Raw genomic sequence first — 22,427 nt, forward strand, 5'->3', positions numbered from 1 at the left:
TGTGGCTGTATGTTTGTCTGTGGGTGTATGTTTGTCTGTGGCTGTATGTTTGTCTGGGAGTGTATGTTTGTCTGTGGCTGTATGTTTGTCTGGGAGTGTATGTTTGTTTGTGGGTGTATGTTTGTGGGTGTATGTTTGTCTGTGGCTGTGGGTGTTTGTTTGTCTGTGGCTGTATGTTTGTCTGGGAGTGTATGTTTGTTTGTGGGTGTATGTTTGTCTTTGGGTGTATGTTCGTTTGTGGGTGTATGTTTGTCTGTGGGTGTATGTTCGTTTGTGGGTGTATGTTTGTCTTTGGGTGTATGTTCGTTTGTAGGTGTATGTATGTCTGTGGCTGTATATTTGTGGGTGTATGTTTGTCTGTGGGCTGTGGGTGTATGTTCATGGCTGTATGTCTGTATGTGGCTGTATGTTTGTCTGGGAGTGTATGTTTGTTTGTGGGTGTATGTTTGTCTGTGGGCTGTGGATGTTTGTTTGTGTGGGGGTGTATGTTTGTCTGCGGCTGTACGTTTGTCTGTGAGTGTATGTTTGTTTGTGGGTGTGTGTTTGTTTGTCTGGGAGTGTATGTTTGTCTGCGAGCGTATGTTTGTTTGTGGGTGTATGTTTGTGGGCTATGGGTGTATGTTTGTCTGCATCCATATCCAAAGGCTGCAACGTGTTTGGTGTGTATGTCTCTGTCTGTGCGTGTGTGCGAGCCTGTGTATGTATGTGTGTGTGTGTGTGTGTGTGTGTGTGTGTGTGTGTGTACGCGCGTGCGCGCGCGCGTACGACTTTATCTTGCATTTGTGTGTATGACAATATTGTTATTTGATTTCTTTGTTGTTGTTGTTGTTGTTGTCTAATACATAATTTATATCAACTGTGTAAGATGACAATAACGACGCATCGCCGGGCGAGCAGTCTTGCCACCATGTTATTAAAGGTCCTGATCCATTCTGTTTTCAGTCCCGTCAGTGACGAGCAAGATGACAGTATGTCGGGTTCTCTCATCGGCACGATCGTCGTTATAGTTGTTTTGGTCATCCTCGCTGTGGTCCTCATTGTCGTTCTCGTCGTCATTTATCGACGGTTGAAGGCCCAGAGAGAACTCAGCGAGAAGCTGGCCTTCGATAATCTGGCTGGTCCCCGTCCCAGTGGTGAGTGTGTCGGGTGAAGAGGTTTCAGTTTTTCTCTTTTTGGCGATACATTTATTCGTGTAATTATGTTGTTTCTGTGTTGTTTTGTGTTTGCTTTAGGGTGTGTGTGTGTGTGTGTGTGTGTGTGTGTGTGTGTGTGTGTGTGTGTGTGTGTGTGTGTGTGTGTGTGTGTGTGTGTGTTGGAATTCAGTTTGACTTCTCGCTGAAAATGAACATTGAACAAGAAAACATCAACTCCACACAATGTCAAAAAAACCACCAACATTTATGCAGGTGTATGGGAGGGTGGGGAGGCACTGGCGATGGGGGGTGGGGGGGTGGGGGGGTTATTCATTCATGTGAAAATCATAAAGCAGTTACAGATTCTAATATTAGTAACGATTATCCATTCAAAACCCCTTCCCACTTCCTTCACCACCCCCACCCCCATCCCCGCATAAATGGACGGCTCTGAAACTGAACCTTTACTCAAAAGACTGCATCAATGTGGATTTCCGTGGAGACAAATCATGCACATAAATTTCATGACTAAGGGAGAAAGCCAAAAGAGGAGCTGACAAAGACCGACATGGAGTGATGACGCCGGATGGCGCGGGATGTCCGACACAGGCCGAACCGGCTGAAGAGGACCCGCCTAGCCTCATTCCCCTCCCCCTCCCCCACCTCCCCCCAGCTCCTCAGTCAGCGAGTCCTGAAAGAAGTGATAAGAAACCCCCTCAGTCAAGTGTTTTGGCCCTTGACTCCGACGGGCGCAATAGCCGAGTGGTTAAAGCGTTGGACTGTCAATCTGAGGGTCCCGGGTTCGAATCACGGTGACGGCGCCTGGTGGGTAAAGGGTGGAGATTTTTACGATCTCCCAGGTCAACATATGTGCAGACCTGCTTAGTACCTGAACCCCCTTCGTGTGTATACGCAAGCAGAAGATCAAATACGCACTTTAAAGATCCTGTAATCCATGTCAGCGTTCGGTGGGTTATGGAAACAAGAACATACCCAGCATGCACACCCCCGAAAACGGAGTATGGCTGCCTACATGGCGGGGTAAAAACGGTCATACACGTAAAAGCCCACTCGTGTGCATACGAGTGAACGCAGAAGAAGAAGAAGAGGCCCTTGACTCCTTACACTCTAAAGGGACCGGACCACACTACCCAGGTCATGACTCCTGGATGCCTTTGTATTGCCGCCTTTTCCAAAAGAGTCCAAAGAATAATAAGTCAAGCAAGTCCAAGTTAACGAACATTGAGAACGCAATTTTCATCGTCCTTTATTTCAGAAGCTCGACCCCTCCCACCCATCCACGGCGGGAGCGGCGGGGGGTCCACCATGGAAACTACCCTGGGCTCCGGCGGCTCGCACAGGTACGAAGCCAACGCCTACGACTACTTACACGCCGACGGCACAGACCGTTCCAGCCAGGGCTACCACCGTACAGACCCAAGGGGGGTCTCGGCGGGAGGCAGCAGCGGAAGTTCCGGCGCCCGTAGTACCCTCCCCGTGTCCGTCAACAGCGCCGGCTACGTCTCGCGCGATGTCGATGGACGCTGGAGTTACGAGGACGCCCAGCCTCCATTCAACAGGCACTTCGCCGACTCTCGGAACGCGGAGGGAGGACGACAGAACAGCCAGCCAGGTTTTGACCGGAGCATGCAGGGAGGACGACAGAACAGCCAGCCTGGTGGTGACTGGGGGAGCATGCAGGGAGGACGACAGAACAGCCAGCCTGGTGGTGACTGGGGGAGCGTACAGGGAGGACGACAGAACAGCCAGACTGATGGTGACCGGAGCATGCAGGGAGGACGACAGAACAGCCAGCCTGATGGTGACCGGAGCATGCAGGGAGGACGACAGAACAGCCAGCCCGAGGGTTTGAGCGTGAGCGGTGGGGGGAGCGTGGGAGGAGGCCCCTTCCCGATGGTGTTCGAGAATGCCGAGGTTTCTGACAGCGGCTCGCTGCGGCCCCCTGAACCATGTGGGTCTGCCTCCAGCGACGGGTACCTGACGCCGATGAGCGATGACTATTTAACGCCGAAATAACCTTTCTTGGGTGTCACATAGTACCTGTTTTGTATCATACGTCTTATGTGTCAAACCGGCTGAAAAAAAAAAGGTTTGTGTGTGTGTGTGTGTGTGGTTTTTGGGGTTGTTTTGTTGGGGTTTTTTGAGGAGGGGTGGGGTGGGAGGCGGTGGGGGGACGGGGGAAGGACAGAGGGGTGATGTGGGGGCATGTTGGTGTGAGTGGATCAAGGAAATTCAACACACCCATCACTCTTTGTCAAATCAGATATGAGACGATTACCTCATTTTAAACACGGTGTTACAGTACGGTGCAAGAATGATGGGCGATTTTTTTTTTTTTTTTTTTTTTTTTTACTTTGGCATTTCCATGACAACCACAATAGGCATTCGTAGGAGAGCAAGTATGATTAACTATCAAGATTTTTTCAGTCAACCTCTTTGTGTTGATGAAAGCAGCGTAAGAGGTCCTGAGAAGTCAGTGGTTAACCTTTGCCAAAATCAATTACGTAATTCTTTCAAAAGTCAATGTTAGAAAAAAAAGGTCAAGGCCACAAGTATGCGATTAAGATGTCTCTTTTTTTTCTCTTTTTTTTTTTTAACGAATGTATGTTCAACTCTCTCTCTCTCTCTCTCTGTGTGTGTGTGTGTGTGTGTGTGTGAATGATTCATGACCTTTTGTCACTGAATATGTAACACGTAAACAATAAATTATTTAATAATAACATTACTTTGAACCGCCATGACGCAAACTTTACTGGTCTTCAGTCCTTTCATTGTGGTTTTATTATGATATCAAATTCTATTGAAACGCTCATCAAATGATAAATTTCTGCTTCTGCGGTTTCCGATGAAAATGACGAAAGCAATGCGAACAACGATTGAGACTCGCCTGCATTAAGAATAGCCTTTCATACCTTTTGGTGGATAGCATCCTACGTGGACATAGTCTGTCGTCAGTCGTTGACACTGACTTGTCTAGGGCTGTGCACGATAGGGTTTTGAGTGAATGTGCACAAGAAACCTTTGTTTTAAAGACAACTAAAGTGAAAAAAATGTATTGTCACAGTTAAATGTCCAGGCGGTACACTTGGCGTTTTAATTACTGCTGGGAAGTTCCCACGGGAACAACAAAAAACAGCAAGAACAAGAACAGAATAATGATAATATGTAGCCAAGCATTTGGCTTCATATACTGCTTCAGACAGCACTCTTAGGCTTCAGAAACTGCTTCACGCACAAGCTGTTTGGCAGACGGCTTTTTCGCAACTGACTTGCCGGTCTTCAATGACTCGCGCAGAATGTGTGACGCTATTCCCGGTTTGATGTGCGGTATCTTCATGCCAAAATAAGCGCTATAAAACATGTACATAATCACATATCTACAAACGTCATGAAATGTCCACTTGCTCACACTATGAATTTGTGTGCCCATTTTCTGAAATCTTTTATCATCAGGAAATTTGTTCTTTCCTGTGATGAGATAACATCAAACCCGTTGGGCTTATTGTATGTAAGTTACATGGAATATTGCAGTATGTTCGCTTGAATGTGTGTGTGTGTGTGTGTGTGTGCGTGTGTGTGTGCGTGCTTGCTTGCATGCGTGCGTATGCGATCGTGCGCACGTGTGTGTAGACTATAAGATTATATGAATTTAAACTAAATTTGTGGTAGCTTTTATTTTGTTAATCATTGAAGCTTATACATTTATTAATCATTGAAACCTATTAAATGTATTGCTGAAATGTATGATCAAATAAAAGTTTTTCAGTTCATGTGGAGTCAGTGTTTGCTAAAAATAACATGAATTGTCTCCCTGTCTCATACTACGTCCCTTTTTCTCTCTGACAAAACACCCACACACGCACCACACACACACACACTCGCACACAATCACGCACGCGCGCGCACATACACACACACACTCGCACACAAGCACGCATGCACGCACACACATAAACACACATACATACTCGCACACAAGCACGCACGCACGTGCGCGTGCGCGCGCGCACGCACACACACACACAAACACACACACAGAGACACACACACAAAGTCGTTCGTGTTAGGTCCACTAGAATTAAATTCCAGATCCCTTCTCACGAAAGGCTTTCCGGATACAATTATGGATCGTTAACTCTCTCCATACGAACGGCGAAAGGGACGACGTTAACAGCGTTTCACCCCAATTACCATCATCAAAATAGTGCAAGCGGAAGGCTCTTATACTGAAGAGGTGAATGTTGACAAAGAATACCACAATTCTGACGACGGAAGCTAAAGGTTGGGTCATTCAGACACCCACTGGACATCCGAGGGGTCTGTGTAGAGGAGAAGAAAGGACTGGCCGTACTGAGTGAGTTAAGCTGAAACATGAAGAGGCCTGTTCACAGTGATGCTGAAAATTCGTAGACATGGAGATTATAATTGAACAATTTTAAAGTGTAACGACATAAAATCATAATTTCTGCACTATTGTGCAATGGCTTACACATATGGGTTTTTGCAGTACTCTCTCTTCTACCGAGTTTTGTATAACAAAGGAAAAAACTTCGCGATGGGCTGCCCGCGAGCAGGGATCGCCGCTCACGCTGTGTTGGTGGCCGAGTGACCAATGTCCAGCCTGTGTCATTGGGAGTCCGACCTCCCAGCATGCATCGCAGAGCCCCGTATATATTGAGCCTACATTGTAGGTTTTGGTCTTGACCTGAAGGGCGTCACGCCGAGGTCGTTAAACTCAAATCTGCCAGGTTTTGGCGCTTTTTGCAATACTTGTTCAGCTTCAGCGACGCCATCGATCATGGATACCTCTAACACCAACTTCAATCGTGCACAGCTCCATTCGCAGGACCCTACGGACTCTGTGAGTAGCCATTCATCCGTGGAAAATGTGTCTGTGCACGAGGAAGCGGCACCCGCAGATACTGGTATAATTCATATCTCATTTTCATCACAAGAAAAGCTTTCTTCTTTTTGTTCTTCGTTCGTAGGCTGCAACTCCCACGTTCACTCGTATGTACAAAAGTGGGCTTTTACGTGTATGATCGTTTCGGGGGTAAGAAAAGCTTTCATAACTGGAGATATATAACCTGCCATGCCAGAACCATTGCCACAATTAACTGAAACTGGCGACTGACCATTACATGGCCTTCGTGACTGAAGAAACTGTTCAAATTAAGAGATTGGGCTTATGAATGCTGACTGCTTCTCGCACAAAACGTGGAGTGATGGCCTAGATGTAACGCGTCCACCTAGGAAGCGAGAGAATCTGAGCGTGCTGGTTCGAATCACGATTCAGCCGTCAATATTTTTTCCCCCTCCACTAGACATCGAGTGGTGGTCTGGGCACTGGTCATTCGGATGAGACGATAAACCGAGGTCCCGTGTGCAGCATGCACTTAGCGCACGTAAAAGAACCCACGGCAACAAAAGGGTTGTTCCTGGCAAAATTATGTTGAAAAATCCACTTCGATAGGAAAAACAGATAAAACTGCACGCAGGAAAAAATACAAAAAATGGGTGGCGCTGTAGTATAGCGACACGCTCTCCCTGGGGAGAGCAGCCCGAATTTCAGACAGAGAAATATGTTGTGATAAAAAGAAATACAAATACAAAATTGATCGTATGTTTTCTCCCAACTTGACAGAGAGGTCATCAATCTTTTATTGCTGATACAGACTCCGACTGGGTATTTTTACGAAATTTACTTAAAAAGTAACTTACATTTGTGGTTATGTGGTTAGCCTACCCCCATACATACATCATTATCTATGAATGTGAACAGCTGAAAGCATCTTGCCAAATCTAGTTTAAAATTTTGCAGTTCCAGTTAATTGTCTCCATTTGAAACGTTTGATATAACAGTTAACTGATGTTTGGAATAGGCTGCTTCAGCTTTTAATTAGGAGCCTTATTACCTCTCTGTTGAAATTTTACCAACTTTTTTAAATACCGGTAAGTCGTATACTGTTTATTATTTTATTCCCCCACCCCACTCCACACACACATAATAATATCATGGATAGATTGGTAGATCTCAGTTTATGCAAACTACGGAAAGACGCAGGAATACCGAAAAGGAGTGATCAGATGAGACGTTAAACAAACGAATGACTAACCTACACTCGCACTCATTGCCCTACCCCCCCCTCCACACACACATAATTATACACACACACAAACACGCACACATGTCACTGACATGTGTAAGACGGACAGTCAGTCTGTATAATATTACTGTGTTCAGTGTGTGGAGTTACACGTAACATGTGGAGGAGCTGTTGCTGCTGTGTGACGTAAAATCAAATAAACGGTAATCCTGCAGTTTAGAATACTAAACTCAGGGGCCGTTAAAATGAAAAAGTAGAAGGTGTTTTAGACTGACTTCGATGCGCTGAGTTGAATGCAACCCTCAGCTAAGCTCTAAGACCACTCCTTTTGCCACGAAACTGGATCAAATGCACGGTAAGTAGTACTCCTTCTACTGAAAACACACAGAAGTTGATGACGTAAACACCACGTCACCAGTAATCAAAATGGCTCGCCGATAGTTGCTCGGGAAGTGACCGACTGAGTTTACTATTTATTATGTCTCTGTTTCATTGACAAGGAGTGGCCGTAGAGCTTAGCTGAGGGTTGCATTCGACTCAGCGCATCAAGGTCAGTCTAAAACAACCTCTATTTTTTCATTTGAACGGCCCCCTGAGTTTAGTATTCTAAACTGCAGGATTACCCAAATAAACAGTTAAGGTGTCTTGTACGCATAATTTATTGTGATAATACATAAGCATACACATAACATAATGTGCTGTCCTGGGAAAAGCGGACTCGAGTAGCCCCTGGAAATCTGCCATTCAGAGAGACTGGTGCAACAAGCAGAGAGAAGCCGCATTGACTCGCTGAGGAGAAAAAGAGCCACACGCAAGTGAACCAAGCTCCATCTACCTATACCTGTCCCACATGCCAGGAGAGACTGCCACTCCAGCATCGGTCTACACAGCCACAGTAGGAAGTGCAATGCCCGGCAGTGACTACATTTCTGGTGCAACCATCGTCTCTCGAGACGGAAGGAGGCCGACGACGACGACGACGACACACGTAACATGACGTAAATAAGGTGTGACGTAACAAACAGGCACACGGACAAGTGGAGAGAATGAAATCAGTTCAGTTCTCTTACTCAAGGAGGCGTCGATTCGTTCGGTCCAATCCATATATACTACACCACTCTGCTAAGCAGATGCCTGACCTCTGAGCAACAAAACCCAACGCAGTCAGTAAAGATTCAAGGGAGGTCGGAGGGGAGGGGGTTTGGGGGGTGCTGTGGGGGGGGTGGGGGTGGGGGGCGGGGGGAGCGTGGGGAGGATAATAAAGAAGAAACAAATAATTGAATGCAAAGCTAAATCAATGAATAAATATACAAATTAAAAAAAAATCATTTCGTTTAAAAAGTAAGCAGATAGATAATGAGAAAAAATAAAATGTGGGAAAAACAAGAAGATAAAAAGAAAGAAAAAGAAATGAATAGATATATAAAACAAATAAAGACAATAATGAAAACAAATCGATAAAGAAATAAGCAAATAGTAATAAATATACAGACCACACATACAAATGCACACATACACACTCGATCACACACACACTGACACGTACACACACACACACACACACACACACACACACACACACAGAGTTCATCATTAGTTTGTCAGTCAGTGCCTTGACAGTGAGTATTTGTGTGCATGTGCGTGTTTGGCAACCAGTGAAGATCTAAATAGAGAGAGAAAAATAATGAATCAATGAATGAATGAGTGAATGAGTAAATGAATGCAAACACAATTAAGGAGGAAGGTGGCAGAATGGTTAAGACGCTCAGCTGCCAATACAGAGAGTCCGTGAGGGTGTGGGTTCGATTCCCGCTCTCGCCCTTTCTCCTAAGTTTGACTGGAAAATCAAACTGAGCGTCTAGTCTTTCGGATGAGACGATAAACCGAGGTCCCGTGTGCAGCACGCACTTGGCGCACTGAAAAAGAACCCATGGCAACGAGAGTGTTGTCCTCTGGCGAATAGAAATGAAATCCCCTTTCATAGGTACACAAATATGTAAGCATGCACTCAAGGCCTGACTAAGCGCGTTGGGTTATGCTGCTGGTCAGGCATCTGCTCAACAGATGTGGTGTAGCGTGTATGGATTTGTCCGAACGCAGTGACGCCTCCTTGAGAAAGTGAAACTGAAACACAAACACGTGGTCGATCTCGTTGCATCATTGTTTCTTTTGTGTTGTCACTGACATGTGTAAGACGGACAGTCAGTCTGTATTGTGTTCAGTGTGCGGAGTTACACCTAACTACATGTGGAGGAGCTGCTGCTGCGTCACGTAAAAATCAAGACTAAAACAAGGTGCATGTTTTGTACACATAGTCATACATAAACACACATAACATGACGTAAATGAGGTGTGACGTAACATACAAGCACGCAGACAAATTGAGAACATGAAATCACTTCAGGAAGTTCAATTCACTGACTAACTTGTTTACTGGCTCAAGGAGGCGTCGATTCAGTCGTTCAGTTCGAACTAATCCAGACGGAAACACAACATCTGCTTAACAGATGCCTGACCAGCAGCGTAACCCAACGCGTTCAGTCAGGCCTTCGGGGGGGTGGGGGGGGGGGGGGGGGGGGGGAGGGGGTATAAAAAGAATAAAGCAGAAACAAATATATAGATTTATAATTAAATCAATGAATAAACATTTCAAATTAAACACATCAAGTGTTCAATTAACATATATCAATCGTTAATTCCTACCCAGGTCTGCTTCAGTTGAACTGACGAACTTGTACAAAAAAACAACAAACAAACAAACAAACAAACAAACAAAAAACCCCCGTAAATCATTAAAATCTGCTAACACCTTGCACCATGCTAACCAATTTTGTCTCTTGTCACAGCCATATTATCATAAATGTGATAAAGACGTAATTCACGTTGACTATATATATCTAGATATTTGCGAGTTCAGCTACTGAACCTGAACTAAGCAGACATGTACGTAGTATTTCCGTGTCAGTTTCTCTTTCATCGGGCATTAGGTATGGTAGGCCTATATCTTCTGTAAAATAATCATTCAGTGTACTGTTTTCCATAGCATTATGTCAGGTATTGGTGTAAGTGTCTTGTTAAAAAAAAGAAAAAAAAAAAGGCTACGAATCGTTTTTGTGAATATATTTGGAAACAGATAGTTGTGATGATGTAAAAACTGATTGTGTAAAATCAGTATGGGTGACAAATGCCTATATAAGTCATCATCTTTTTACTTGCTCCGTGACAAATAACGTAGTAACATCATCATCAAATCAGGACAGAATATAGATTGGAGTTGGGTTTTTTCCCATCACAATAGGGAAACTGTTGCGGCTACTGTGTACATATTGAAATCGATCCACGACCAAAAAGATTTTAACCAATCGTAGCTCACATCGGTTGAATGCTGCATATCGCAACATGCCTGAATGCTAACGAAGCTGAGACTACGTGAATTTTGACGTTTCCGATTTTGAAGATTGTTTGATCTGTTTCGTGCTGATATAAAACACCAAAATGCCAGTAAGTGTATATTTGATGTACTTATAATTACATACACTATTTGATTGGTGAAACAGTCATGTTTTATCGATTTTCTAACTCGAAACACTTATCAAACTGTCGTCTGCTACACAAGTCTGGGGAAACGGTGATGTTATTTTCATTGTTTACATTCCTTCACACAGATACAGTCATGAAACTGGTGCAAGTTGGATTGACCAATATCGACTTTACCCCCACACCACTTCCACCAAGCCTCCGCTAATACTAAATCAAAACTAAACACTTGTCTTATTGAACTTCGATGACTGATTTTTATCTGTGAAAGTTTAGTTTGCTCCCGACTGAGTGATGCCAGAGTTGGTCTTGGCAACAGAAACTACTTGAGAAAACGATGATAAATGGTAGGTGATAAATAAAGCAGATAAGTCACTGGACAATCATTGGAGACACCTGCCTAGCCTGTACGAACCAAAGTGCCAAAGTTAAAATCAGTCTTTTGCTGGCCACGCATGACGATCACCAAATAACTGAGTTTTCAGAGGAACCACGAACAGACCACCGGTCTCAACCGTGGATCAAGTCAAGTCAAGTAATGTGCTAGTGATAAGTCCAAACTGATTGGCCTTCCAGCCATTGATAAACATTATTCATGTGATAATGAAAATAAATGCTATCAGAAACATTCCATTGTTTAGAATGCTATCAGAAAGGTTCCAATCTTGACGATGCCAACAGTTATTTCTTACAGTATCAACATTTCACCAGTAGCAATCATATATAAACCATTTCCATTTTGTAACTAGAATTTTACTTCAATACATTCTGCCCTCTTCCACGCTCAACCTTGCCCCCCACCTCCCACCCTTCCCACTCCAATGAAAAAAAAATACTGCACATGTATTAGTGTCATGGAGCTTACACCACACATGATTTACTTACTGTATACTGCGTACACACACTGCACCACATCAGTTCCTTTACATAAGTATGAAATCAATGCACATACCAGTCATCTGCTTCAGTAAAAGTGGTAATGATGTAAGACTGTTTTGTGTACTTGCTCTAAGTAACATTGGAAAATCATCTTCATACTTTTCCCCATTTGCAGGCCATGTAAAAACGTGTGTTTTTCTGACACTATAGGAACAATCAAGTATGAAAGAAGTGGACAATGTCCGTGTGGCTGTCCGATGTCGACCACTGAATGAAAAAGAGCTGTCTCAAGGCTGTAAACAGGCAGTGAAGGTAAGGAAGAGATATATAAGAAAAAAGATTACACTGTAATATTATAGCATTATTTCTAGTATTAGTAGTAGTTCAGTAGTAGTTCTATTTACATATTAGTCCCTTAATTGTGGAGCACTGCCTGCTGCAAAATTATGCATATCAGATTATTGAATTATTATATTTACTTGATGGTACACCCATTACTTTTAATATATATGTGTGTGTATATATATATATATATATATATATATATATATATATAATACATGACCAAGCTGTACTTTTTCTTTCTGCTTTAGTATGAGCTTGTAATAAGTCAATGAGTTTGTGCATGCGTGTGTGTGTGTGTGTGTGTGTGTGTGTGTGTATGTTTGAAAGTTTGTGTTGAGTGTCTAACAAATTAAAAGACTGGTTAGGTTTTGTTTACTCAAAATGGCATTGATACGTATCCATAGATATGTACACATGTCTTTGAATCTGAAGGCTGCTTTGGTTGCCATTTTAGAAATGAAAAATCTTCCACTTTTTTAATATATTTTTTTTTATAGGTATGCCTTGTATCTTTTTTATACTGTTTCCTATTTTTATGTTGATACTGATTAGGTTGATGAGGTTCGTGGCACAGTGACCGTCACTGGGGACTCCGGTGATCCTCCGAAAAACTTCACCTTTGACATTTCCTTTGGACCTGACTGCAAGCAGCTGGATGTTTACAACCAGATTGCTAGACCTGTCGTCGACTGTGTGCTCGAGGGTTACAATGGTGCGGTCAAAGTAGAGAAGATTTTTGTTACTAAATGAATTACTGAGTAAAAGAATGATTCTGAAATATTGAAGTTTTATGAAGAAAATAAGTGAGGAAGTAGGGGGTGGAAGAATTTGAAAAAAAAAAAAAAAGGCTTGTTAGATTAAAAAAAAGAAAATATTGGTAATGGACATTGGAAAGCAAAATAAATTACATCAGTACTAGGTTCATCAGGATCAGTGGTGATGAAGTGGTTAACTATCATGGACTGCCATAGCTTGAAACCCTGTAAATGGCATATCATTTTGTGACATCACAACCCCTAGCAGGTTCTTGTCCAGAACTGAGTGTTTGTAGGCTGAAATGAGGAGGCTGGTGCCACACAGGCAAGAGTCATCCACTTTGTTGCATTCACAATCAACACTTCAGATGTCTATTTATAATTATCTGTTGGACATGGTTGATATTGTGAGTGTGATCTATTATGAAAGGAAGCATAATTTGATCTTTTCAGTGCATACATAATGATATATGAAATATTATAACCAGTATTGTTTTCAGTTGCATCATCAATAATGGTTAAAAAAATACTTCAAAATTTTAAAACAACATTGTAACCTCCCCAAAGAACTTTGTGGCATGCCAGGAACGTACAAATCAATAAAACACTGGATTTGGGGGATTTTGTTTTGTTTGTTGACTTGGATTTGTTTTTCTTTGTTGTTGTGTGGCAGATTCTGTAGTAAGTCATGATTACATGTCTCTCCTGTTTTTCTTGTGTGTGTGTGTATGTCCATGTTAACCCATTCATGAAAAAAAGCATGACTGTGTATGTGTCTCACACGATGTGTCCTGTATTTGTGCAGGAACCATATTTGCCTATGGACAGACAGGGACAGGGAAGACGTTCACAATGGAGGGTGTGCGTGCCATTCCGGAGAAAAGAGGCATCATTCCAAACTCCTTTGCTCATATCTTTGGTCACATTGCTAAGGCTGAGGAAGACGTGAGGTCAGTCACCATGTTGTATTTGTACAGTGGATATAGTTTATCATCTCAATGAGAGAAATTCATGTGGACACATTTAGACATATTTGAGGGAGCATATGGATTGGAAAATTGTGAATGTATTTCTTTTGTTTTAAATTTATTTATGTGATTCACTCATCGCAGTGGTGATTTTGAGGGATTTGCTGCAATATTGTTGGAGCGCAGGAAATCTAAGCACTTTTTTCCACTAATGAAAATTCTGGAAATGCTAGTTGCTTTACAGAAAAGTGGAATAATTGAATGGATAGTAGCAATTCATGGTGTCTGTACTGTTCTCTTATTAAAAAAAAAATGGACAGATAGATTTATGATGTGTGATTATGATATTCTTGAAATAAACTGAAATACAGTAAGATGATATTATCAGAGTGAATTAGACTGAGCTTAGTAAAGTTGAATAAAAGATTCAGTAATCAGCAGAAGCACAGGTCTCCTTTGCATGGCCAGCGATTAGAAAGCACGCATCACACACTCGACTGTTGTGTGACCACAGGTGTATGCATTAAACAGGGTGAGCTGTCATGGAATATTGTAATGGAGCCAGTGAACAGTAGTTATGGCTTTTCAAAAATGCAGAGAATCATTTAAAAAAAAAAAAAAAAAAATGTTTGACTCAGATTCTTGGTGAGGGTTTCCTACCTGGAGATCTACAATGAAGAAGTACGAGACCTGTTGGGAAAAGATCAGCATCAGCGATTGGAGGTGAGAAATGTTAAATAATCCAGGGAAAGTATCATTCACTGTGTTCAATGCTGAACACACAGTGCTCGTACAGCTGTTACAAGATATATTTTGATGTTATGAAACAGTTACTACAATGATATAAACCAGTAAAAGTATCTAACCAACAAATAGCATATTATATTTGATACAAAGCTGGATGTGTTGTGAAAATTAAGATATAAGAATATGTGTCTCAAAACCAAAAAATATTTGGGATTTTTTGTTTTGTTTTTTGTCTGGTATCCTTCCACAGCATGACACTTCTCCCTAGCCCATCTTTCCTGGATCCTGCTGCATGTCTTTCCTGTCCCCATGTCTCTGTGCTTTTCACTCTTTTCTGCCCTCTCTCTTTCCTGTTTTGTCAGCCTGTACTGGGAAAAGTGAACCCGCATTACATTTGTGGGCTGCAACAAACACATGCATCACACACACACACACATGTGTGTGTTACACACATGCTACACACAGAAAGTTGCATGCAGTCAATGTGAAACATAATAAGATAAACATGTACTGTGCATTTCACTCTGATCATAGTAGAAGGCATATTAATGAATGTGGTGCAATGCAGGTGAAAGAGCGGCCAGATGTCGGGGTGTACGTGAAAGACCTGTCGGCCTTTGTTGTCAACAATGCTGATGACATGGACCGCATCATGACTCTGGGGAACAAAAACAGTGAGTTTGCACATCTGTCGAAGGTGTGAGCATAAATCAAACTTATGTACTGAACTCACAAGAAAAAGTTTGGGTGGCAGAAGTAGAGGATTTGAGAGTGATATGGGAAGGAGCTGTGAGGTAGCAAGTAAGACCTGATACCTTTTACCACATGTTTCGTGAGTGAATGATTTTATGTTGTTAAAACCGACTGCAACACTGGAATATTTTCATGTGAAAATCTGCCATTATTTAAAAAGATGGGTTCTTTTTTTGTTTGGGAGGGACTCGTGTGTATAAAAAGAAGTGAGTCTGTGTTATAAACCTGGTTTCAGTTTTCCATGTCTATGTGGGTGAATCATATGTGTGTGTGTATATATGTATATATGTAATGTATGTGTGTGTGTTTGTGTGTGTTTACTTTGTAAAATTTTAACAAAATAGTTTTCTTTGGAAGTGACTTGGATGTCAAGTCCAACTTTTGCTTGGAAAAAAAAAGAGAGAGAGAGAGAGAGAGAGAGAGAGAGAGGGGACAGAAAGCAATAAACATTTCTACAGTTCTATTTCACTGTTAAATTTTTTTTTATTATATTTCTTTTTCACACGGCCACAAATGTTTTTCTCACAGGGTCTGTGGGAGCGACCAACATGAACATGCACAGCTCCCGGTCCCACGCCATCTTCACAGTGACAGTGGAGTGCAGTGAGAAAGGGGCTGACGGGGAGCAGCATGTGCGCGTGGGAAAACTGCACCTGGTTGATCTGGCTGTGAGTCCTGTACTTGACAAGTACTTGCAAGCTGGAGCTCACTTGTATGGTTTTGTTCTTGTTTCCACTCCACACACACACACACACACACACACACACTTTTACCGTATACATATAAACACACAGGGACAAAAATGTGCACATGTAACATCATCTTTTGTGGCACAGTTTATTGACACATCAGTATGTCACTTGGTGGTTCTTTTTTCCCCCAGGCACATACAGAGACCAAGTAGAGTGTAAGATATCACTCATGAATAGATTGGCATAGATTCATGAAATAACAGCTTCCGATGAAAAAGCATTGAATGAATTGTAATACACATAACCAGAAATTATCTTTAGAAAACAAAATGAAAACAAGTAGGGAAACAACTGACAGACAAATTTACAAACCTAACGATTGTGAGAACAGTTTTTACAGTGAAAAAATGATTTTCCCAGGGCTCGGAGAGGCAAGCTAAGACTGGTGCAACAGGTCAGCGGTTGAAAGAAGCCACCAAGATCAATCTGTCTTTGTCGACTTTGGGCAATGTGATATCCTCACTGGTGGATGGCAAGAGCACCCACATTCCTTACAGAAACTCCAAACTGACCCGTCTTTTGCAAGACTCTCTGGGTGGCAACTCGAAAACAGTCATGGTGAGTTTGTGAGAGTGACCAAATCTTACTGTCTGTCATTGAGAATAGTCTTAAACCAGTTCCTCTTGGTTCTCACTAAAAGCAGACTGAGATACAGAAGATGCTATTTTTACTGTATTTGTAAGTTGATCTTAGAATGAGTTATCTGTTTATTGTTTTGTGGAAAACATACAAGTAGTTGTAAAATCAAGACTTATTTCTTTGTATGTGGTCACTTGTAATTGTTTTATCTGAATTGCTGGAAACGGTAAGGTAATACATTAATGTTTTGTGGGTGTCATTGCTGGTTTGAGATTCTCACAGGAGAAATATTTTTCACAAAATTTGGGTTTTTTTTAATGTTCTCATTGTTCAAATAATTGTGTTTTTGTTTTTATTGTTGTTGTCCAGCATTTTCAAGGCCTAAACATCAGATCATTACGAACTTAGTTGCACTCAGGTTTAACATTAACGCCAGCTTTTCTGGTTACTTTTTCTAGTTTTATAGTTCTCAGTTTGTGTGTCAGAGTGAGAGAGTGTTAGAGAAAGTGAGTGAATGCATGTGTGTAAGAGAGAGAGGAAGGTGGGGGTGGGGTTCAATCCATCTCCCCCCCCCCCCGCCCCCCCCCCCGTCCCCCCACTTAATGGACACAAACTGTTTGTATCATCCACAAGGTGGCCAACATGGGCCCAGCTGACTACAACTACGACGAGACCATTAGCACACTGCGGTACGCCAATCGCGCGAAGAACATCAAGAACAAGGCCAAGATCAACGAGGACCCTAAGGACGCCCTGCTGAGGCAGTTCCAGAAGGAGATTGAGGATCTCCGGAAGCAGCTGGAAGACGGTGAGGCTGTGTGCTGGTGGGAGGCTTGTGAACGCCTCATGAGGCAGTTGGCAAACAGCGGGCGTTGATAGGGGTTTGGGTAGACTTCATGAGGGAGACAGCTGAAAGAGGGTGGTTGGGGTTGGGGAAATGACTTTTTTGGTTCATCTCTGTAATTGGGAACAAACGCAGTTGTAAAGAAATAATCTTCAATTTTTTTTATTTTATTTCTTTTTATATTTTATCACTTTTGAGAATGATAATGGAGACTGGCACTCACACCTCCCAGTCAAGGAGCTTGTTGCATTTACAATAAAAGATAACAGCATACATAATTTCATTTACATACAGACACATTCAAGTCCCCAATCATGCAACTCAGATTGGAAGATGAAATAAGATATGTAGGTATGAAGAAAATGATAATGAATATCAAGAGTTCCAAAAAAATTTAAATGTCACTTAAAATAGAATTTTGTCAAAGCACATAAATAAATAAAAAAGATACCCAGTCTAAAAAAAAAAAAAATCATGAAAAGGAAAGATGGTACAGTCTATGTATTTACTTCAGTCCGTGTTTACTTATTGTATTCAGTCTGTTCAAAAAAAAAAAAAAAAAAAAAAAAAGAAAGAAAAGAATAACTTCACACACACACACACACACACACACACACACACACACACACACACACAGATCAGAAAAAAAGAGAAGAAAATGCAGGCTCCATAAAATAACATTTACACAGTTGAAAACGATGGTTGCTACCCTATGAGATATTGCCAGCACAGTGTTACATGGAAGATTACTCAGTGCATCTTCAAGAGCCGAAGTTGAGCCTGCTATATAAATTACGCCGAAATTAACCACAAAATTGATTATCGTCTGTGCCTGTACAGGTGTGACAGATGATGAAGGCAGTGAGGAAAGCGAGTCGGAGGAGGAAGTGGTGGATGAGAACGGAGTCACCAGGAAAGTCAAGAAACGGAAAGGTGAGTTTGGCCTTACTTTGAAAAAAACAAAAACACCCCATTTCTTATTTCTTTCCTTTTTTTTTTTTTTACAGTTCAGTTTCTTTCGTGTCTTGTTTTGATATATTCAAATTTCAGTATTTGTCATGTAATCTGTCATAATCCACCCCCCTTCCCCTCCTGGAAAAAGAAAAAATCCTTATTTTCAATGTTGATGTATATTGGTGCTTTCCCATAGCAGATCTTTAAGATAGACAAGGATTGAAAGAAGTGTAAATTACTCTGACATGATTCTTTTTTTTATTTTTTTTATTTTTTTTAGAATTCTGTCATCTGTTTTTTCACTGGGTGATTACTTTGCCCTAGTCATGGTCAGGAGACCAGTTGATAATTAAAAAACAAAATATGAAAGTGTGGAGGGAGAGAATAATGGTGCTTCAGAAGAATACTTGAAATCAAAACCAAGTTAATTTATGTATGTTTTTTACTTTTCTTGTCATTGTTGCAGGTTTATATAGTATTTCAGACAGCAAATGTATTTGTTGGCCAAACTCATTGTAAAAGCACAGAACTGATAACATATTTTGAATTGTTTCTTGTATGTGATAGTTGTTGAATGTGTCTGATGATACAGTAAGAGCAGTGGGTATATTGTGTTTATTCATTGTTGTGCGTCCTAATACCATATAACAGCTTTTCCTTCTCTTGCTTGTTGGGGAGAGTGCATTGTGTTCACTTTCTGTTCCTTTGACAACATTTGTAGACGGAGAAGAGAGTGAGTATTGTCCCAGATTTCCTACAGCATGGTTATAAGGCCTGGCTTCACTTAGGAAGCCTATGTGCGCATTTTGAGCGGGGAAAGGGGGGTTTAGGAAGAATACGGGGAGGAAGCTTGGAGAAAAGAGAGGGAACATTTGTGCACACTGATGTGGAATATTGATGGACGTTAATGAGGTGTAAAGGGAGCTCAATGAGTGAACATGGTGACTGCTTTCTTTGGTGCTCAGAAATGTGCAGTATTGATTGTGGGCTGTAGCATTGTAAACAAAAAAATAAAGAAAAATAAAGTTTGATACACTCTGTCTGCCAAATGAATGGAATGGTGTTGGTTGGCGTAGTCAGCCAGCCAGAAAAAAGTCTTGAAAGTATTAAGTCCTTGGTGATTTGGATTAAGTGCAGCCAGACCACAAAGGAAGACAAAATTTTGTTTGTTTTGTTCTTATGTTTTTTTTTTAAACCACCAAATTTATTTCTGCATCTTTAATGGGGCCTTTTGGCTTCTTTTTCTGAGCACCTAGAAGTATCACTGAGCATGTGTGTGTGTGTGTTGTCACTGTCCGTGTGCTTATGGCAAGGAACATTGGTGAAGATTAAGGCACATTACAGTACAGAACAGTAAATTACAGTTACCACTGTTCGATGAAATGGTGATGTATGGATAGGAAATGCACAAATACAAGAACGCCAGAGAATCGACAGACAGACAGAAAATACGAAAAAAAACTTAGCCGTATGAAGAGCACAGGTACAGGAGTCATGATGGCTGCCGGAAAAAGAGGGCGATAACCAGCGGGACAAAGGGGAGGTTACCTACTTCCGGGAGGTTATCGGCCGTAGTTTCGTCTGCTCCGCATAGGCGGATAGTAGTTTGCACAGGACAGGAATGTCAGACCCCTGTCGGAGTCTGCACTAGTTGGGTCACGGTTAAGTATGTGTAATTTAATATTATAATATGTTGGAAAAAAAAGATAGAGAACATTTTATTGAACAAAATACATCATAACAAAAAGGACAGACTTTAATTGAAAATAAAAACCATGACGAAACAGATTGATGTGTAAGATAGGGCAGATGTTATTATAGTGGTAATTATGACATTAATATCCACACATTCCCTTATAGATAGGCATGCCAATCCCACCAATATCATGCCACAGTAGATTTGTTTGACTCGGTGCATTGATTTGTGAAGTGAAATGTATTTGTTTTAAACATAAAAAGGGAAAGAACTAGAAATGAAAACATGAAGCTGTATAACTCTAACAGTCGTGAAGTCTCCTATACTAAAATATTTAAATGAAGCTATTGCATTATGAACTATGAAGTCTCCTTAGTGAAAACAGTCAGCTCAAAGACTGACATTGGGCAGCTCAGTGAGGGGCAGATTCCATCACTCAGGAGAGGATTTTTAATTACACATACTTAACCGTGAGCCACTAGTGCAGACTTGGCAGGGGTCTGATTCCTGTCCTGTGCAAACTGCTACCTGCCTACACAGAGAAAACGAAAGTAGCTACGGCCGATAACCTCCCGAAGTAGGTTACCTCCCCTTTCCTTTTGCTGATGCCAATAATGAAGCGGTCAAAATAATGACTTATTGTTTCTTTCTTGGTTTTTCTTCTTCAAAATAATGACTTAAACAGAAAAAAAAGAGAGAAAAAAGAAGAAAAAGGAGCGAATGTTTGAAATCAGGTGGACAGAAGGAGTAAGGCAGAGAAATAGCCAGAAAAGGTTACTGAAATATGGGACCAGAGACTGAAATAGTAAGGGAGGAAGGATGGAAAGGTGGCCTGCACTGTTTTGCTGTTTCCATTGCATGCTTTTACCAGAGGGGGGTTGCCTGTCAAACTTCTTGTCGTCTGTGTGCAAATAGCTGTTTGTATGCACTCTGGGGATCTGTTTAGTTTGGCAACAGTGTCTTTTAGTGTCAATTCTTTGTTTATTTTTTGTTCAGTTGTTTTGCATACACACTCACTTGCATATACACATATTCTCTCTCTTTTTCCTTCTCATTTTTATTTTGTCTCTATCATCCTGTCAAATGTTTCGAACAAAGAACTTGATGTAATTCATCCTTCGCAAAACATGCCTGCCTGCTAAAATCTTAAGCTGATGCCAGAGGGAAACATTTTGAATTTAGGGTGATCTGCAAAAAGATAAGCGTAAAGCAGACTACTCAAATTGCATGCAACTTTTTATCTTTGAAATGGAATGGTAAAGAAGCCAGGATGATTCTTTGAGAAAAATCTTTGATTAGGGTAGAAGGAGGTGATGTGTGATTAGCTGATTAGTTTTCCCATGAGTTAGTTGGATTTTATGTGGAAACATAGTTTAACAGCATATGCAACAGAATCCCTCATGTTAGATTTCAGAGTTGTCTACAGTCTAGCATTTGACGGGCTGGACCACAGTTTGACCAGTCTTCTGGCATTCTTGGTTCTGTTTAAAACAAAGGAATGATGGCTGAAAACAAATAAATAAGTGAAAAAGAAAATGCATATGTTCATGTCAGGAGGATATTTAATGACATTGATTCGCTGAACTTCTCTGCACTGTTTTGTTTTCTACTTTTTCATTGTTTTCCTTTCTTCTTCTTCTTTTTTTGTTTTGTTTTGTGTTTTTAAGTTTGAAAAGTATTGTCAGATGTTGTCACTCCGAGGTTCTCTGTGTTTGGTTTACAACACAGCTGTTTGCTTGTATGTTTTGCCTTATTCTTTCGTCTATCAAGCTCTCTCTGTCTGTCAATCTGTTTGTGTCTGTTTTGTCTGTTTTTCTCTTTTTTAACTGTGCGTCTCTGGATTTCGTTGTGTTTTTTTTCTTTTCTTTTTATATAGTTTTTTTTTCCCTTTCTCTTTTCCAGAACTATATATGATTATGTTATATTAAGAAAGGATTAAAACTGATTGATCCTGTGCAAGCTTATTTTAAAGTCTTTTTGTGTTGTTGTTTTTCTTCAATGGTAATAAGAATGGATGAAGTTGAATGTGTAGTTATGTGCTGCATTTAGTTTGCTGCATGTGTGTGTATGTGCGTACATGTACGTATGTGTTTACTTCATTTATCTCTGGGACTTATATGTTAATTCTGATGTATGTATGTGCTAACTGGTCTGATCAATTATCAGTAGGATCTATATTTATTCTGATGTGTCATTGACAGGATAAATCATTATTCTCACAACATGTAAGCAGAATATTTGCTGGGAAATGGCTCACATTTTGTGCTTGAAATAGCATTAATTTTTCTTTTCTTTTTTCTTCTGCTGTAGTGTCAGTTACATCAACTATCAAAAAGAACAAAAAAAAGAACATGTTT

The 22,427-nt window shown here is 41.1% G+C and overlaps 2 protein-coding genes across 2 annotated transcripts in view; both read left to right on the top strand.

Moving 5' to 3' along the window:
- Positions 1-4,922, top strand: part of LOC143298918 (uncharacterized) — a 32,982-nt gene extending 28,060 nt beyond the window's left edge. Inside the window, exons 16-17 of the mRNA XM_076611949.1 lie at positions 943-1,133; positions 2,410-4,922. Of these exons, the coding sequence (XP_076468064.1) occupies positions 943-1,133; positions 2,410-3,170 (952 nt within the window). The 3' untranslated portion in view covers positions 3,171-4,922. The remainder of the gene's footprint in view (positions 1-942; positions 1,134-2,409) is intronic.
- A 5,732-nt stretch (positions 4,923-10,654) lies between these two features.
- The window catches only part of LOC143298852 (kinesin-like protein KIF3A), a 29,654-nt gene continuing 17,881 nt past the window's right edge, over positions 10,655-22,427 (top strand). The window contains exons 1-10 of the mRNA XM_076611852.1: positions 10,655-10,762; positions 11,888-11,989; positions 12,575-12,734; positions 13,583-13,727; positions 14,384-14,468; positions 15,061-15,166; positions 15,774-15,913; positions 16,358-16,555; positions 17,210-17,384; positions 18,261-18,353. Coding sequence (XP_076467967.1) covers positions 10,757-10,762; positions 11,888-11,989; positions 12,575-12,734; positions 13,583-13,727; positions 14,384-14,468; positions 15,061-15,166; positions 15,774-15,913; positions 16,358-16,555; positions 17,210-17,384; positions 18,261-18,353 — 1,210 coding nt within the window. The 5' untranslated portion in view covers positions 10,655-10,756. The remainder of the gene's footprint in view (positions 10,763-11,887; positions 11,990-12,574; positions 12,735-13,582; positions 13,728-14,383; positions 14,469-15,060; positions 15,167-15,773; positions 15,914-16,357; positions 16,556-17,209; positions 17,385-18,260; positions 18,354-22,427) is intronic.

Source organism: Babylonia areolata, chromosome 24 (genome assembly GCF_041734735.1).
Source record: "Babylonia areolata isolate BAREFJ2019XMU chromosome 24, ASM4173473v1, whole genome shotgun sequence".
Taxonomy (NCBI): Eukaryota; Metazoa; Mollusca; class Gastropoda; order Neogastropoda; family Buccinidae; genus Babylonia; species Babylonia areolata.